The sequence below is a fragment of the Pseudopodoces humilis genome, chromosome 2 (assembly GCF_049639895.1).
Source record: "Pseudopodoces humilis isolate 2021_Gansu_Grassland_sample_001 chromosome 2, ASM4963989v1, whole genome shotgun sequence".
Classification (NCBI taxonomy): Eukaryota; Metazoa; Chordata; class Aves; order Passeriformes; family Paridae; genus Pseudopodoces; species Pseudopodoces humilis.
This window is the reverse complement of record NC_142201.1, coordinates 31,063,783-31,083,196: the sequence shown is the minus strand read 5'-3', so window position 1 is coordinate 31,083,196 and position 19,414 is coordinate 31,063,783. Positions and strand designations below refer to the sequence as shown.

Genomic DNA, 19,414 nt, shown 5'->3' with positions numbered 1-19,414 from the left:
TACCTTTGAGTTTTACGTTATGAACATGTTTAATTGTGAGCATGTTTAAACATACAACATTTTCTGTAAACAGTATTTAGCATAGTACATTATATGACACTTATCATGGAATTAATTCAGTTTTTATGTTTTTGTAAATATGTATCATCCTAATTTTTGCTGCACAGGAAAGACTTTTTCCCCCCCCTCTGTTACTTTTAGTTTTAGTTTACTTAGTGAATGTCCAGAGAGAATTAATCTTCTTTTAAACGCAGGAAATGTCTCTCCCTCCCCACACCAATGTACTCATACACCTGAAGATGAAAGCCACTAATTCTTAAAAGTAGAACATGCAATTGAGGGAAAAGGGAACAGAATTCATAAAGTATGTAGGCATAGATCTCATTTCCAGCATCAATCTTCCTTTCTGGTAGTGTGGGCCAAGTCTTTACTCTAATTAATGAATTGATATTGATTTTTAAACAAAGGAGGTGTATTTTACAATTTTTCCGAAGTATCCAGTGTATTTAAGGTAGCTGTGATTTTTTTAGAAAGCAGTGTTAAAAGGTTTTCTGTCACAAATCAAATTTTGATTTGTACCTGGAAGGAGGGCAGTAATACATTTGCTATCAGGGTCTGTAATGAAAAAATCTAGAGTATGTTGTTTACTTTCTAAAGAAAAAAAATACCCCCTCACAAAAGTTCTGTAAGCTGTGCTAAATATCTGGTTCCCAGAGACAATAGCAGTGAGCAGATCTCATGTTTGAAGCGAGCTTTGTCACCTTAAATACTTTGACCTTAGCATTTACTGCTTTAACTTCTTGTATTAACAGGCAGTGCCTGATGGCCTCATAAGGCTGTATTGCGCATAAATAAAAGTTTGGACAAAAGCTGGTTCATAGACTAGTAATGTGTGTAATTACCTGGTTGGTTAGCAGAAAGTCAGCAAATACTGTCTAAAGGTAACATTTTGCAACAAACGCCACTTTAGGAACTACAGCAGCTGGTGACACATTTCTTCAGGAAAATAACCTCATAGGAAGAATATGAAAATCAAATAATGTTGAGATCCAGGATTCAGGTTTGGCAGTGTAACATCTGACTAAATAGCACTTTAAATTGCTATTTTTGAGTAGCTGCACCTTCTTGTGGTTAGGAGGGATAGAGCTTATTGACAAAATAACTTGCTTGGTGCAGAATTACATTATAAATTAAATATTATCATAGTTCTGTCTAACAAATACTCTTATGAATGAATCTCTTAAAGGAAGCATTAACTCCTTCTTACTTACTTTAATAGGTTGAGCCTGCTTCCCTGTATTATGCAAACTGCTGAATGGAGGAAGGGGGTGGAAGTCAGTCTTTACCGATACTTTCCGTTACCGTCCTGCATGGTTCTTTACCCATGTTTTACAGAGTGGTGAAGAATTAGGAGAAGCTGCAGTTGTTCAGCTGAGTGGAACTAAATGGGTGGCTTCCTTCTGGACCCTCACTTCACTATCTTAGGTAAGAGGGGTGATCTGCTTCATTTGAAGCTACTTGCATTTCCTTAGAACAGAAGTATATATGTTTTATTAGAGAAGCTTTTAGTTAGCTCTAAAGCAGAGCATTGAATTCTTTTTTTTTTTATCTGGTGGCTTGAAAAGGGCATTCACAGTATGTAGCTGTCCCAGTACTTTTCATTGAAAAGTGTTGTTGTTTCCATCCATTCGAGTAACTTTCTAAACATGTTCTGTGTACTAACATAATTTACTTCCAAGAATCATGTTTATCTTATGTGGTATGACAGAAGTGGAACTGTCACTCAGAGCTGCATTACGGTGGTGGTGGATATAGGATGACTTGAACTGATGTACCACTTGACTGTTTGATATGGAGTGCATCACTTTTTTTTCCCACAGACTTGGAATAGTTTGGGTTGGAATGGACCTTTAAATGTCATCTAGTCCAAATTCCTCTGCAATAAGCATGGACGTTTTCAAATAGATCAGGTTGCTCAGAGCCCTGCCCAGCTTGACTGTGTATGTTTCCAGGGATGGGGCATCTCCTACCCCTGGGCAATCTGTTCCAGTGTTTTACCACCCTCATTGTGAAAAATTACTTTCTTATATCTGGTCTTAATCTACTGCCTTTCAACTAAAAGCCATTATCTCTTGTCCTGTCATAGCAGGCCCTTGTAAAAAGTTTATCCTCCTCTGTCTTGTAAGCTCCTCTTCAGTATTAAACAAAAGCATACAGGTATCTCTAGATCCTTCTCTCCTCCAGGCTGAGCAATGCCAACTCTTTCAACCTTTCTTCATAGGAGAGCTGCTTCAGCCCACTGATAATTTTTGTGGCTCTCCTCTGGACTTGCTTCAACAGGTCCTTGCCTGTCGTGTGCTGGGGACTCCAGAGCTGAATGCAGGATTCCAGGTGGGGTCTCAGAGGAGTAGAAGGGCAGACTGGTCTCCTTCAGCCTGCTGGCCATGCTGCTCTTGATGCAGCTGAGGATACATTCTGGACTGCAAGCACACATTGCTGGGACAAGGCTGGCCTTCCAACAACCAGGATCTCCAGCTTCTTTTGTAATTACTTCTGCTGCCAATTCCCTCATCCCGCAGCCTGTACTAATACCAGGGGTTGTCCCAACCCAGGTTTAGGACCTTGCGCTTGCCCTCATTGGATGAGGTTCCCATGAGTCCATTTCTCAATCTTGTCCAGGTCCCTCTGGGTGACATTGTATTCCTCAGGCATATCAGCCATACCACAGAGCTTGGTATTGTTTGCAGGTTTCCTGAGGGTACATTTAGTCCCACTGTCTGTCAATGATGAAGCTACTAAAACAATACTGGTGTCAGTATGGACCCCTGAGGGGACACCTCTTGTCATTGATGTCCATCTGAACATTAAGCCATTGACCACTATCCTCTGTATGCAACCATCCAACCAATTCCTCATCCACTAAAGAGTCCATCCATTTTATCTCCAGTTTAGGGTGAAGGATGTTGTGGAGGACTGTGTCAAAGGCCTTACAGAAGTCCAGATAGATGACATCAGTAGCTGTCCCCTTGTCCACTGATGGCAGTCACTCTGTCATAGAAGGCCACTAGGTTGGTCCAGCAGGACTTGCCCCTGGTGAAGCCATGCTAGCTGTCTCAAATCCCTCTGTCCTCCATGTGCCTTTATGTTCCTTCCTCGTGTAACAGCACGTCAAAGCTGTGATTTCAACAACTAAAGACAAAATTTAACTATCAAAAACTAAAGAGTGGTTTGAAACCTAAAGGAAGTTTGATCTTGGTGGCCTGTGGATGGGTAGGATCACAAGCAGAAAATTACAGAGCCTCTGTTTTGTGGTTGTTGCATAATGGTCTGGCAATGATTAGTCCACATAATTTGTGTTTCATTCTAGTGTTGTGTGAGGACTGTGTCAGGACTTCTGACTGAGGTGGAGTTGTAGGTGTGAAGGTAGTTCATCTTCCCATAGAAAAGGCCGTGCTTCCTTTGGCAGACCACTTTTAGGACTTCTTAATACTTCATTGATAATCATTACACCAAAGAAATCAATGAAATGAGAAGATCAGGATGACAAACACCCTCTCCCTTACCCTTAGGAGCTGTGAGCAGGGGAGGCACAAGAGTGATCTTGTGTTGCCAGGCTTGTCCAGGCAGCCAGGCTCTGGCACCACTTGTGTACTCCTGCTCTGGTATGCTCCCTGGGACCCAGGTTGGAGCAGCTGCAGTTCAGCAGGCTTGGGCTGTTAGCAGGTGGTGCCTCTTAAAGGAACTGGATTTCTCAAATAGGACGTAGGTCTAAATACTTCAAGAAAGGCTATCATAGTCGTAGACTAGTTTTGCTTTTGCAGTATGGCTAATTGTATGTTTGAGCTAGCTAATGCTTTATATAGTCTTATTTTACAGTATGGTATTTTCCATTTTTTTAAAAGAAATCAAAAGCTTCTGCAAAGCTAGATAATAGCAAAGAGGTCTATCACTACCTCAGAATTTCTGTTTCAAATACAATTTTTCATATTTCTTATTTGTATAGGTATGTTCAGATAAGTGCTTGTTTTTGCGTAGTGAAATCTCCTGTCCAAAGTCTTGGTGACGAATATTGTGTTTTAATACGTGTGTACACCCAGGTCTATTTTTAGAAAGTCCAAGGTATAGTAGTGTACACTGGCTGAGTAGCAACACCTTGTGTTTCAGCTGGTGTACCAAACCTGCTTATTGTAGCCAATAGAAATACATAAAGAGTCCACACAGCCTGCAAATCCCATCAGATTTCAAGGACAAGGGAGCTCCTGAGACAGTGTATCACTTCTGTGAAACCCTGGTATTTCTTGTTTGCAAAGATTGAGCCCTTTCCATAGTAAGGTTGTGGAAAATACTCCATTTGCATGTTTCCTATAACCTGAGTATCTGATTGAAAGAAGGATGTTTAATACTTGTTTTTTTACTTGGCTAATATGATTTTTGTTTACTGTTTCTTTACTGTTAAGAATGTTAGTTGTGAAAAAAATTAATTTTAATTGAACTTAAATATTTGAAGTTTTGTCAAAAAATTTATAATACTAGGCATTATTTCTTTAGGGTAGTGCTCTCAGATTTTTTTTTTCTATTCCTGTTTTATTACAGTTATTGAATAAAACTAGACAAACACAACAAATCAAAACCACAAGTGGGAAACATAATCTAAGCACCTGATAGGGATGATTTCATGATATCGAGCCAGACATGAGAGTTGAAAAATATTTTTTGTAGTTTATAATTAACTTCTTAAATATTTTGTAATTACATATGCTACAGTGTGGTTAATTCAACGCTTTACTGTCTGTATTACAATAATTGTGTGCCTTGAAGTCTCCTTTTCTTACTGAAAATAATGGCATAGTTGTAAACAAGCAGCTTTTTTTGGCTCTGGTCACATGATCAATCAAGATTTAATGTGATGTGGAAGCAATAAGGTTGGCCAAGCTTTTAGTCACATCGTTGTTTGCATTTTTTCAGGCAGATGTGGCTTAGTGCTAATTAAATATACTGAAGATGAATGTTGAAGTACATCTGACTTCATGAAATCATTTTCATTCCTTTTAGACACACATTACAGAGCCTTATTTCCTTTTGTGTTGTCATGTAGCCTTTGAGCAAATGTAGACTTTAGACTGCGTAGGCTGCTGAACTCTGTTCTGTCTTAGTGGTACCTAGTGGGGAGAAACTGAAGGAGAAGAGCTGGAAGTCCAGGAACTTCAGTTTTGTGTTGTTGGATTTGCTCTTCTCTTGCTGTGTGTTATTATGCAAATAACCTGTCTACATCTCCTCCGTTGTGGTCTTGTTTCCCGTATCAGTTGTATGGTCCTACGCAACTCCATAGCTTCAGTTCTTTTGGGAACCATTTTTTTTTTGTCTCTATTGCCAGGCAATAATCCTAAGAACCCTGGTAGATGTATTTGCAATCCTTTATCATGCTATACTTGGTGCTCTCCTCCTACTCTGTGCACACTGAAAATTTGTGCTTTTGTATCTTAGAGGGGAATTGAGAGAATTTTATGCAGATGACACTGCTCTATGTCTGTACAGAAACAAATGTATACATTGAATCTGGAAGTTCTACAATACAGGGTGTGAAAATATTGGTTGCATTTGTCAGAATACTTTTAACTGGGTCTTTCTGGTGGCACCACTGTGAATGAAGAATTATTCTTTAGTAGAATGCAAGGTATTTTGGATTTCTGCTGTGGATATGGAGTGGAAGTGCTACTTGCAAACAGGAAAACCATCAGTTACTGTCTCATGTTGTTGTGATAAATTTTTATTTTTATTTTTTTTTTCTGAATGATAGTAAAGTTTTATTGATGAAGTTGCATATCATTAACACAGTAATCTTAACTGCGCAGAAACCTACATAATTAGTAGAATTGTTTGTTGAAATAGCAGTCTTTTTTCACAAAACTTTTAGGGTGCCATATGTAACTAATTTTTTTTAAATACAAACAAATGTGCTCACGCTGTTAGTGCTTAGAGCTTTAGTGGCAAAACTGGTCCAGGATCACCCCATTTCAGCTCCCTGATAAAGAATTTGGCCCCTGACACTAGATGATTTCTTGCTGGTTTGACATCTTTTAAAATAAAATTGAATGTGCTATTAAGGTAACCAGATTGGGGTTTCCTATGTGGGAAACTATCAGGGAACCCTGATCTATATTGGAGATAAGCCTAAATCAACTGTGTTGGATTTGTTTGCTCTTAATAGAGTTCTAAGACAAGAAATTATGTATTAAATCATCACAGTACTGAAAATGTAAGATTGTGTGCCAAATTACTAACTTTTTATGAAAGTAATTAGTAGATTTCATAGAATCAGGGAATGGTTTGGGTTAGTAGGGAACCTTAAAGAAAAATCTAATTACAAACCCCCTTCATGGGCAGGGACACTTTTCACTAGACCAGGTTACTGAGAGCCCCATCCAGCTTGGTTTTGAACAGTTCCAGTGATGGGGAATCTACAGCCCCTTGTCTTTCTTTAGTTATATGAATATGTGTCTGTTTTTTCCCTCAAAGCTGGTTGTGCTTATTGGTGTTTGTTGAAAATATTTCGCTTATGTTTTAGTCCCTTGTTAATTATGACTTCTATGAAAATAAATTTATAGGAAAGCATACTGAACTCCCTCAGTTTTATGCACCCAGAACAAAGATTTGGTTCTATTTGTGACTTCATTTAAATGTTTTGGGTTTGTTTTTGTTTTTTTTTTTTTCTTATTAAAAATGCTAGTTCTTAAAGAAAATAAAAAAAAAAAGGACAAAATAAGGTATGGAAAGGAGAAAGGAAATCGGTATTTGCAATTAACTGGATGAATGGAATTATAAAGCTATTGCATCACTACAGGGGAAAGACTGGGGGACACTGTATGAACTTCATGCTTTTGTAGTTTATCTAACATAATTATTTTCTGTTGTGCTTTTCTATGAGAAGTGTGATTTAGTTTTATATGGTTTGGTTTTAGGTAGTCTTGTGAGGAGTGGAGAGTTGGGTATGATGATCCTTGTAGGTCCCTTCTGACTTAACATATTCTATGATTCCGTGTTTCCTTTAGTTGCAGTCTTGTGACTAATCAAATAGGCACTTTTGAATGTATTGACTTGCAGTTGTATTGAGCTTCAGATTGGTATGGAGCATAGTGCAAGAACTGAATTGTAATATTTTGCATTATAGGTACAAGAACTGTAGAAGTCTATTTTAGAATTTGAAAGAACAAGATTCTGCAGCTCTGGAAAGATATGGTATGTTTATGTTTCCACTTACATTGTTTGTATGCTAATAATAGTAATAGCAAATACATTTTTCTTCACTGAGATTTAAAAAAAAGGTTGAAAATTAATTCAGGAAGATGCACATTAGTTTTTCCTTTTTTTTACTGTAATATCTATTACTTAGTCATAATTCTCTAGAAAACTGACTTATTTGATTTTTCTCAGGGAAAATAAATACAGATGATATAACATCGCTGAATTCCCTTTTGATTTAACAAGCTCATCATCATGCTGCTACCATCCATTTATTTCTCTATGGATTGAATAAGAACTGGTGTGTTTCTGAAAGCTGTATGGATTTTTTTAATTTGCTACTAAACATATTTATAGTGAGGATATGACTTGACAAATAAGTTCAGAACTTGCAGAAAATTTATGCAATCATCAGTGTAAGTCAAGTTTACAAATAGGAATGCTGAGAAATACAGAAATACAATCTTTTTAGCAGTGTTAACATAAACCCATGGCACATGGTATCTTATTTTTTGTCTAGGCTCTTAAATGTCCAGCCAGCTTAAAAATATGTATGTGTGTATTGTGGCAAGGTTGAAACTTGAACTTGTAGTTATTTTAATTGCCATTTCCTAACTTAATTCTGGTGTAGTTCTCTGGTAATACCTGGTATTGCTGCACCACTTTTATTTAAGTTCTGTAGTTCTGCAGCTTGGTACACAGAGAATTTTTGAAACTTTTAGCGTCATTGCATTCAGAAAAACCACAGTTAAGTTAATTTTTCTGCCATATTAAATAGGTCTGTTAATGCATATATAAAATTGTATGTAGTTATTTCAATAACAGTTTCTAAGCCATGTGTGCACTTTCTCATTTAACCACTTAAATTGTGGGGAAGACCTAAGTAACAGCACAGCTGATCCCAGTTTTCTGTGTCATGGGTTTATGTCCGGATTTTTCTTTTCAAGATAATTAACTTAGAAATATACTTAAAATTTAGTAATCTCAAATTTGCAGAAGAGTTGTTTGATGTGTTTTTAAGGTCTGTTTCATAGGAAGCTATAGACAGGCTCTAATAAAACTGTTAATTCTATGCTGAAACTTTAGCTGTAGTGGGTATTAATTAAAAATTTTAAGTCTCTGAGAAAGCTACAGTGTTACATTGTCACAATCCAGATGTTCCTGAGAGAATTGTATAGATTGGTCCTTTACTCTAGCAGGCATCTGGCAGGTAGTGTACATTCATTTTTGCACCCACAGCACCACTGGGACCACCCACCTGCTTCTTGCTCTCCAGTGTCAATACCAGTTCTGTGTATGATGGCTCTTCAAACCTAAGCCATTATTTCTTTATTGCCATTATTCCTTCTGGCTGCTTTTCTTATGGACGTTTAACTGCTTGCCACTGTATGTATGCATAGAGTCTTTTTAATGGTATGTGCTTCATAAATTGATGAGGAATTCCCCTCTAATCCCTCACAAATTGTGAGTAGTAAATACTAATGGAACATCAGAAAAGCTGAATGTCGTGCTACAGAGTAGCATGGTTGCTTGGTTTTAATATCAATTACATTTAAACAAACATGCTGAAGAACTTGGTAAACAGAAAGATGCTTTACATGGAAGGCAGCATGAAAGATCAGTGGCAAAAGAAATCAAAATAGAGCATAAACAAAAGGACAGAATAAAAGTTTCAGTAGTAAAGCTAAAGCAAAGCTGTAAAACTTACCTGCCTGCAAAATAACATGATTAGTAGCCAATAAAGGAGAGTTAGTGAAAGACATTTAAATAGGTGATTTGATTTCACCTACTGGTGTAGAAAGGGCTTTTTTTCATGGCTGTCTATCATTTTGGAAGGGAGCCTGAAGTAACAGGTATAACTGAAATAGAAACAAATGGTTCTGCTGCAAAAAAACCTCAAGAGTTGTGTGTAGTGGAAGAAGAAAATCGGCTGTGGTCTAAGTATAAAGCACAGAAGCTGAAGAATAATTTTGGATCTTTCCTGCTTTTACAAAGGTGAACAAAATACTTATATGCTCTCACTGAAATACTGAACCAAAACCAGATGTTGAAGGCGAAATCTGAAGTCCAGAGTTGCAGGGGTGGTTGTAGAAAATGGAAATAACATGCAGACCTCTAGCTTTGGCCTGAGGGGAGGGAATGGGAGAAAACGTTAGATATTTTTCTGTTACTCTGTGATTTATGGATATCATAGTTTAACCCCAGCTGGCAACTAATACCAAACAGCCACTCTATCACCTACCCACACAGTGGAATGTGGAAGAGAATCGGAGGAGTAAAAGTGAGAAAACTCGTGGGTTGAGATAAAGATAATTTAATAGGTAAAGCAAAAGTTACACATGCAAGCACAGTGAAACAAGGAATTAATTCACCACTCCCCATGGACAGGCACATATTCTGTTATCTCCAGAAATTCAGGGCTCCATCAAATGTAACAGTGACTTGGGAAGACAAATGCCATAACTCCGATCATTCCCCCTTTTTCCTTCTTCCCCCAGCTTTGTATGCTGAGCATGATGCCATATAATATGGAATGTCTCTATGGTCAGCTGGGGTCAGCTGTCCCAGCTGTGAACCCTCCTCACTCCCTGTGCACCCCCAGCCTCCTCGCTGGTGGGGTGAAGAGCAGAAGAGGCCTTGAATCTATGAAAGCACTGCTCAGCAATAACAAAAACATCCCTGTGTTAACACAAATCCAAAATACAGTCCCATACTAGCTACTATGAAGAAAATTAACTCTATTCCAGACAAATGCAGTACAGTGGAGACTATTGACATCAGGGCAAAGTATACAGCTATTATAGTCTGAAACCTTTATGTAAATCTGTCTTTGTATTGAGTTGCACAAAATTCTACCTTTATGAAACTGGATAACTTGTGTTTTTACTGAAATGCAAATTCCAGAGTGGCACTAACTTTAATTTGAAAACAGTAGCAAATTCAGATTCCCATCCCAAATAATTTTTTCAAGTGGTAATTGTTCTCCTTATCCTGCATGCTTGTGTTCCTGCTCTAATTTGAACTTGTCAGCCTTCAGTTTGTATTCATGGGGATTTTATATGCATTATTTCAATTGGAAGATCTTCATTCTTTTTTTGCTGTAAGAAGACTTAGTTTCTTCCAGTATCTATATTGGTAGGCTTGATTAACTTTGAACTCATTTCATTATCTAATGACAAGGCATTTTCTTCTATCTTCATGGTGTCTTTGTGGTTCTTTTCTACCACTGCTGGAACACTTCTGAAGAATATTGAGTAATTGGAGAACTGAGTTTAAGTTTGGAAGATGTGTGAAGTACTGTGTGCAGATGAACAGATACTCTTCCAGGGAGCCTTCATGAGTCATATCTGTCATTCTTTTTGTAATACATGGGAGCATGTGTACATTTGTACATCAGTTGTGACTGCTTTAGTTACTTTAAGTTGGCATTTTCCAGGATAGAGCCCAATTCTTTCAGTTTTCTAACTAATGTGATTTTGCATTTGTTATTATTAGTTGAATTGCTTGGTTTACCAGGAAAAAAATTAATATAGAAACCTTATTACTGTTTGGTTGGGGCTTTTTTGGCTCCCTTAAGATTTATATGAGCAAGTTGTATTAGTGGCTATTTTATTTTACTGTAGAATCAGTAATAATTTTGCCTACTAATTAGGTGAAGAAAACTTACTTTTTTTTTTGTTTTGTGCATTGGAAGCAGAATACAGGCAAGAGAAGTAATTTGTACTTCCAACTTTATGAAGAAATATAGGCTCAAACATGCCTATTAGATTACCTTTTTTTTTTTTTCTGCATATGACAATTTAGGTTGAATTTAGGGGTTTGGTGAATATTCTCTAGGACATTTGACTCAATCTCAAGTTATAAAAGGCCAACTTTCGTCTTAGGTGTCAGTTTTTTACTGTATAGATGATTGTTTCCTTGTGGTACTCAAAGTTATTCTAGAAATCTACAAAATTCATTCTTGGGGCATTCAGAGCGATTCTTCAGAAGACAATCAAAAGCTGTCTTTAGTGGTACATTCTTGAGAGAGATGGCTGTATTTAATTAAGCAACTCAAATTCTGGTACTGAAAGGTAATGTAGACCATGGCACTTTGTAGTACAGTGAATCACCCCTATTCTCATGATAGATCAAAAAGAGAATCTTTGGATCAAAGATTAGTTGGGTAGATACTTAAAATTCCTTTGTAAAGGAAACCAAAATTCTTACAAGAGTTGCTACTCTTTTAATAAGTCCATCAGAAGTTATCATTTAAATGAGGAAATTGTTCGTCTTCTAGGGGATCTTCCTAGACCTCAGATACTGTGTGTCAGCTGCCAGATTGCATTGCTCTCGCAGAAGGGGACCATCAAATAAGCCAGGGATAGCAGTATGTTTAGGGGAATCCATGTAAGTAACAAGTAAGTGTTCAAATAAGTGATTAGTACCTGGAAGTTATTTGCCTTCTTTTGGTTGCTGAAAAAGAAGTACTTAAAATCTCCAGGGTGTGACTTTAGGTTCCATATGTTGAAGTTGGGGACCTCTTTTTGCCTCACGCACCTAGACTTTCAAGGTTTAATGAAGTGTGCCAAGATATTTCATCAAACTATGCAACAAAGTTGCTTTTAGCCCCTTTTGATGCATCTGAACTTGCTTTCTGACATCTTATTCTTTCACTTGTTGTTTAACTCCTTGAGTTGATAGGAACATCTCTTTTTTCTTTTAAGAAAAGAAAGTGCCATCTTGAAGAAAGAGATGTTGTTCCAAATCAGTCCGTAAACATTAATTATCCTCTTCCTTTTTGATGAGGGCTAGTTCAAGTCATGAAGTTCTTTAGATACATGGTTTGAAGACATGGATCCTTGTTTATTGTCTTGCTAACTGCAGTAGGGGCTATTGCAGCCCTAGTTGATTCTACCACTAGTAAACAGTCACTAGGCAGACACAGATGTATCTGTACTGGAGCCTGCCCAGTCCCAAAGAGCCTGGCTGACATCTTGGGTTTCTTGGATATAGTCCACAGGCACAAACTTCCTTTCGTACCTTCAGCTGCTCAGTATGTTCATAAAAGCCTAAACTGTAAGCCATGCTGATCATAACAGTGAGGACCAGGGAAATTTTTTTTGAATAATATGAAAAAATATCTGCTCCAGGGCTGCTGATCGTATTTTATGTTAGGTAAGTTACAAACAGAGGAGCTTTTTTGCAGAAAGATTGCTGTGACAGAAAAGCAATTGGTTTAGACCAATTCAAAATTCATATTACTGTTTTCCAAGGTATAGTGTATTCTTCAATGTGGTTTTCTTTTCCTAACGAAGTACTGTATTTTGACTCTCTTAACTAGGCTGGGGGGTTTTGTGCCTTGTTTGTATCAGGCAGCCAAAATGTCCTTTGAAATGTGTTCAGAATAAATCTTTGATAGCAGTCTCCTTCACCAGCCACCCTGTGTTTCAACGTGCTGGTCTCTTTGCCAGCAGACACTACTCTGCTGATGCATAAATGAGTAAGGCTTTAGAAAAATTAATTCTTTCATCTGTGTTGGGGAATCCTTGCCAATCATATTCTGTCCCACAGGAGTGGCAGCAGGGATAGGTGGGAAAGGTAGGATGAGGAGATAAAAGAGAAAAAGAATTCATTAAGGTTTTTTGCATCTAGACTGCTGAAAAGCAGCATGAGAATTTTAGACCACAATACAGTAAGTCTAGTTTTAAGGTATTGTGCAACAAATAAGAAATGCTGAAACAATCTTATTCAAAGCTCTGACCCATGACAAATTCAGTTTGTAGATACAAATTTCACAACAAAACTTGGATGAGTTAACTTCAGCTCAGTGAGATTTGTGACAGTTCAGACACTGCCTTCCATCACAGAACTGCTGTAGATACTATGTTCAGTGGTGTTGTAAATCAGACTAACAGAGTTGGATCTGTATCAGGCCTTGGCACAATCTTGTCTTGACTATGGCTGTGGAGCTGCCAACTTAATGTATACTTTTTAACATTCCAAAGTCTGGTGGTGTTTGAATCCAGCACCAGCACTTCATGTGCTCCTTCACTGTTGTCAGTCATGTTCATGACTTCTCCCATATGAAACAGCCTTAGGAAATCTTAGTTTTACTAAGGTTGATGGCAGCCTGGTGTTCCAGCATGCTTCAATTTGAATGGAAGACTACTGTAATAAGCTTTTGTTAGTAGTGTGGGTGATACAGGACCAGGTCTAGGTAGGGAGTCATTAGTCAGGCACACTCCAGAACATGAGCTGGTATTTCCAGTAGTCAGACAGAAGGCAGGTTTCCCAACCAGTGAGCCTTTAGAGATGATACCACTGTCCTCTGACCAGAGTACTAAAAGTTACTTGGGCAAAGTGCTAAAAGCAGTGTTAGAATAAGCATGTTTCCTCAAAACTAGGGCTTACCTGAAAGTGGATGCTTTCAGGTCTTAATCAGAATGTTATAAGCAGAGCAGTGTTTTCCAGCTTCTTGGTTTTGCATCAGCATCTTGGGTGTTGCTTTTCTGTATAGCTGATGGTCAACAAACATTAAATGGAAAATCTTTACCCTGTTCTGTAATGTTGACAGATGAGGAACCTTTCCAACTGACTTTTAATCATTCTGTGTTCCTGGCATTGACTCAGTTAAACTTTGACAATTTACACCTATGAAACATAAGTACTGGAGAACCTCTGTTTTGTTTTGGAGATACTTGGTAGCCTACTTCTTTTTTACTTTCCTTGTGTCAACTGCACTTATGATAAGAACACTCAACTATTACTGATGTTAAAATCAATAGATGGCACTGTACCTATCTCAGTGAATGATAAAATTAATAAGCATCATTCTGAAACTAAGACAAATTTTGTTCTGTGCAGAGTTTGTGGCAGAATGGCAAATTGTGGTAGATTGGAAAAACTGGGCAGCTTTTCTGACAAACTTCAGAAAATCATAAGCCTTGCTGTGATCTTACTGCAATAGTCTTATAATAGGTTGGATGACTGAAGCACAAAATAAGGTGCAGTAAAGAAATAAATATTTTTTACTAAATATTTAAAGCTGTCTGATGTGCTCTCTTAGTATTTGCACCAGATTGTTATGTCTGCAGGTGTTGCAGAGAGCTGTGGTTGTGCCCTCAATAGCTTTGTGCACCTTCATTCTGTGTGAGGCTTTTGCTGCATGGCAACCTGCAAATGTGGGGTTTCATCTGGGTTACCACAGGAATAAACTTCTCAGGATACTATACAGAGGTCTGTCTTCATAGCTACTGCTTTTAAGAGAAAAGTAAGATGACTTTTTATTCACTAAATACAATATTAACATTGCAGTTTTTATCCAAATTTCATATTAGCAGAAAGTGAATGCTGTTTGTCATCTAATTCTGCTTCAGAGGCCTTTTTTCTTTTCTGGTTTTCTCCAGTGCACTTAGGAGTTTGGGCGGGGGGGAGAGAGAGAACGGGATGAATTGAGTGTTGAGGATTATGTTTGGAAATATTTTATCCATTAACTTTAGTTTAGAGTAGATAATAGCAGTAGGTAAGAGACTAACTGGTTCCTTTTCAGCCATGGAAGTAATCAGCTGGGGTGGTCCCAGGGCGCTCTGGGCACGAGTATTGCTGAGTGATCATTGGCTGCCACCTGCGTGACAAAGTAAAGGACCAACCCTTCAGTTTATACCAGTGGAGCCAGATCACGGGAAGCAATTGACAGGTAAAATATACTTTTGAAAATTTAAGGGAGAAGAGAGAGGACACATGATATAAATGGAGCAAAGAAACGAAAAGATTTGCCATAGATAGCAAAGGTTGCTCCTCTGAAATTTCTTCATAGCTGTAGCTTATTTCTTTCTGGGGAGAGGCGCACAACAAAGTTCTGGTTACTTTTTGCTCCCCTGGGAACAGAGCCTTGCTAAGAAACTGTTAACTGAGTTGTAGCAGCACAACATCTACCAGAATTTTATTGTAGTTAGAAATTACAGTTCATATTTATGCATACGCTTCCAGATCTTTGAATGCTTGTTGTCTTGACATTGGGTGTTTTCTACTGGTTCAAGAGATGGGTATGGCTTTTGGATTTTTAGAAAGACTAAAAATAAGTTCCTGAATTTTCAAGTTTACCAGTTGATTGTACTGTAGCGAGTTATTCTGTAAATTGGAATGCCATGCAAAAAATGAATGTAAGTGTTAATCTCACGGATGAAACAATGCTTAGCATCAATATTTTCTTGCTTTGTTTTTTTTTTTGTTTAGAGGATTGGCTGAAAATAATTTTTAAGGACTTTTAACTAAATTATTTTTTACTTATTTAGAATTGTTAAGCTTATGCTTAGCCCAGCGTGATACAGGACTGGTGCGACAACTCAGTTTTGATCAGTGACTCAAAATTGTGATCACCCTGATGTCACCGAATGGCCACAGCTTGTAAAAGGTAAGCATAAAGCATATCAGGTTGTTTTCTACTATAATGTTTATTTTACAGTACTTAATTTGTATGGCTTGAAGTTAGTTTTATAAATAATGTTAAATTACATTGCTTGTTTAAGATAAGTCAGCTGGCAAAGCTGACTTGCACTCTTGCTAATAGCGATTTCAAAGCTCGCTTAGTTTGTCCTAGCCTGCTTTTTAAAATACAAGCACTGTCGTGCTCCATTATATCCCTCTTAAGAATGATACTTAAAAGTCTGTGGTATGAGTTTTACTGGCATGCTGAATTTCTTTATAAATTGTTTAGCATACTTATCCAAGCATGTGTTCAGTTTTGGTTTTGAAATATTTATCTGGGAAGCTTGATGATGTTAAAATGTGTGTAAGTTTGCAAACCATTACCTTTCTCATCTAGAGAGGTACACTGGAGGTAAAAGGAGTGGCTTGTAGAATGGAGAAGTTGCTCCCTGTAGTATTGGAAATGAGCCACCATTTGAATTTGCGAGCTCATTCTGCAGTATTCAGATTAGTTGGTGTCTTGTGATCAGTATCTACAATCTAATTCAAAGCTGAAATTTTTAAGAGCATTTGCTCTGAGATTTTCTCTGAACAGAACTCTTGTTTCAGATTTTAAGCATGATGAAAGGACGTCTTGCCGTACTATATAGTTGTTTTTCAGTACTGTTGCCTGCTCACAGGAAATAACAAGGTATCTTGTTTGTAAACAATTGGGTATAGCAAAATAAATAGCTTCTCAGCAAACAAGTACAATTCCTGTAATTAGATTGAGCTTCCACTTCATTTTACTGAGTATTCAAAGCTCAATTTTATTAGGTGCTTACATTGTCATTTGAAACCTTTTAAAATCAAGTTAATATGTCCATTAATAGTTCTGCAAATCATAGTTATAGTAGGTCTGCTCATGTTTTAGAAAACAATAAGCTGAAGGAATTTTCACCCTGTGTTACCTTAGAGGACCAAACTGTTTTTGACCCAGCTAGATGATATTTTTTTCTTATATTGTTTATCTTAGAGATGCAACCCTTTTTAAATTTTTATTTTATTTTTAGTAACATATCCTGAACTGTATTGTCTCTTCACAGCCCTGATAATATTGTCACAAATAATGAGGATAGGAAAAGATTTTGGATATACTGCTAGCTCTTTACATATCTATACTGCAGATCACCAGGCTACTTTTTTTATGTGCAGAATTTAGATGCCAGTCTGCTCTTTTTCTGTAATTCTTCATACTGCTGTTTGTTTTAAAGGCTGAAAGTGATCAGTGTTCTCGAGATTTTTCTTTTAACACCACTATTTCCTTTCCATTTTCATAGCAACTAAAAGCACTACTCTTTCCCAAAGCTTCAATGTGTTGTATGTCCCAATACTGGAATTAAGAGCACAAAGCTTTAAATGTCCATATATTTTGCTACCATTTTCTGAAGTCCTGGAAGTAAATAGAGGAGCTAACCAGTATAAATATAAACATGTGTTTCTGCTCTTCCAGCTTCTAACACCTACATGCTCAGTGAATAAGTGGGAAAAAAAATTGACACTCTTTTCACTAAGTATTTAGAGGCCTGCTTTGGTCACTGGAGTTAAAGGGAAATTTTTATTTGTTTTACTGCTGAACATTACTTACATTAACAGCTGCCTTGTCAGTCTTGAATTTAATGAGTAAGGGAAACCTCATTTGGAGGTAATAAATAGAGGCCAAATTCTGAGATTGGGCAGTTTTTGTTATTTTCCAGTTAAAGTGTATTTACATTTTATGCATGAGTATAAAGCTGGTTGGATAGAAGTTCAGAAATCTGTCCCTAGCGTCCATTAAAGTTTGTAAGTTAATAAAATACAAACAAATAATATCCTGTGTTCTGCATCATCTGTCACCACACAGTATCCAGCTAGCCTGGAATTATAAGTTGTCTGCCAGAAATGCCTTCTAGGCACTGGGTCTGCTTAATACAATCCAAAAAGTTGTTAAGATCTGGTATTTCAGAAAAGGAACTAAAATTCTAGTAGAGAATTTGGAGACCAGTCCAAGCCTAAATAAGAGAGACCATTCAGTAAAACAGCACAGTGTAACAGGAAAAAATTAATGTATCAGGCTACATGTGGAGATTTCCAGTAGAATTTAGAATATTATAATAAATAGAGAAATTCAGAAATTACATTCCTATAAATAAAGATTTGTTTTTCCCTTTAAAGCTACGGGAAAGTCTGCTTAGCCATCCTAACCGAAGTCTCAGAGCAGACTCTGGTGAAACCTACAAAGTTAGTTCTGCTTGCAGATTTTAGCTCACTTCTCATTTTAGAGAGCTGTCATGAAAGACATTTTTGTTCATCTAAGTTGCAGAGCTTTACTGTAATGGCTGTGCTCTGTTTCTACTCCTTGCATAGTATTTCCAGAATGACAGTTCTGGTCAACTGTACCAAAGTCTGTTTGGAACCAAGCGATGGTTCCATAAGGTCTGATTTCAGGGCATCCTAAGATGATGGGTATCAAAACTGCTGCATTTGTACTGCCTTGTCTTCTGGCTTGTCTGCTACAAACTCACTGGCTAGTGAAAGCTCTCCCTCAAAGAGAGGAAAAAAATACTGTCTAAAAAAAAGTTAACAGTTGAATCAGTGCTGTCTCAAGGAATGTGGGAATAAGGAGCTAAATAACTATAATTTAGTCTATTTTTAAGTTAATATTGAGCTATACCCCTTGAATTACTCTGTAAATTAGTGTCAGTGGGGTTGCCAGGTTAAACACAGGTGCTGCTTGTGGCAGGCAGTAACTCTTAATTCTGAATATTACTGGCTGATCTCTTGGCTGGATTGAAGAAAAAAGAAAGCTGTCTGTGAGATTAGCTCCATGAATTCAGGTGGAGAGAGATGCAAGATTTGCTTTGAGATCCTTTTGGACCCTGCTTCTGAGCTGCTAATTCTTAGAGTCCAGCTCTGTAGAGAATTTGTTGATTGCAGTTGATCACTGATAATCTTTGACTACACATTATGGTTACAGAAGTGGTTATGAAAAATTAGCCCACAACTGGAGCAGTATGCAGCCTGAATGAGGAAGTACTGCCAGCAGATCTCTTCCCTAATGGCTCCTGTTGCATAAGTGGTGGGGAAGAAGCGCTCTCCTTCTTAGGGAAATTTGGCTTAATTATACTATTATGTTTTATGTAATAAACTGTATTCTAGAGTTTGAGAAATTAAATCTCCAAGTATCAAAAAGTTGATGCTCTTAGTGGCAATAATACATTGCATTCCATCTTTCATAACTTCATATTGTAATGACTTAAAACAACAAGCAATGCTTAAGGTTTTCTATCTGGTTTTGCAGATCACCAGGAGAACCGCACTCTGAGAACATTGAAACTAGCCGAATGTAAGTAAATGAGTGGATGAGTTCGGTTTATCTTGATTAAAAGTGTTCTGAACATACATAACAGTCACTCTTGCATGTGCTTAATAAAAAAAAACACAAAAGCTGAGTAGAAGTGTAAAATTATCTGAGAAAATTTCAAATTAATATTTTGCAATTTTTGCACTTCTAAGCCTCTGCAGAAACTGATTTTTTTGGAGGGTCAATGAGTTGGAGGGAAAATTTAGAGGTTTCATTTAACGTGAACCAGTAGATGGTGGCATAATACAGTGTCAGAAATCTTACGGCCTATATTCAGACTTGACAGTAGGGCTGTATTTTCTACCTGCTGTTCACTAACATCTTGCATGGGTTTGAAGACAGTTGAGTACTAAGGCACAATACCTGCTGGTATGTGTTGTGGCA

At 37.4% G+C, this 19,414-nt stretch overlaps 1 protein-coding gene across 7 annotated transcripts in view; it reads left to right on the top strand.

Moving 5' to 3' along the window:
• UBE3A (ubiquitin protein ligase E3A) overlaps positions 1 to 19,414 on the top strand; it is a 52,513-nt gene that overhangs the window by 2,809 nt on the left and 30,290 nt on the right. For 2 of the 7 annotated variants that reach the window (XM_088051208.1, XM_014249754.2), the window contains exons 2-5: positions 1,280 to 1,485; positions 7,169 to 7,236; positions 15,516 to 15,634; positions 18,968 to 19,012. Coding sequence is in view for 6 of the 7 variants with exons in the window: in XM_014249754.2 (XP_014105229.1) it covers positions 15,615 to 15,634; positions 18,968 to 19,012 (65 nt within the window). In the remaining variant the exon portion in view is untranslated. Of the gene's footprint in view, positions 1 to 1,279; positions 1,486 to 7,168; positions 7,237 to 11,518; positions 11,629 to 14,770; positions 14,918 to 15,515; positions 15,635 to 18,967; positions 19,013 to 19,414 lie in introns of all 7 variants that reach the window. The other 5 variants (XM_014249750.2, XM_088051207.1, XM_014249748.2 and 2 more) reach the window with 5 other exon arrangements.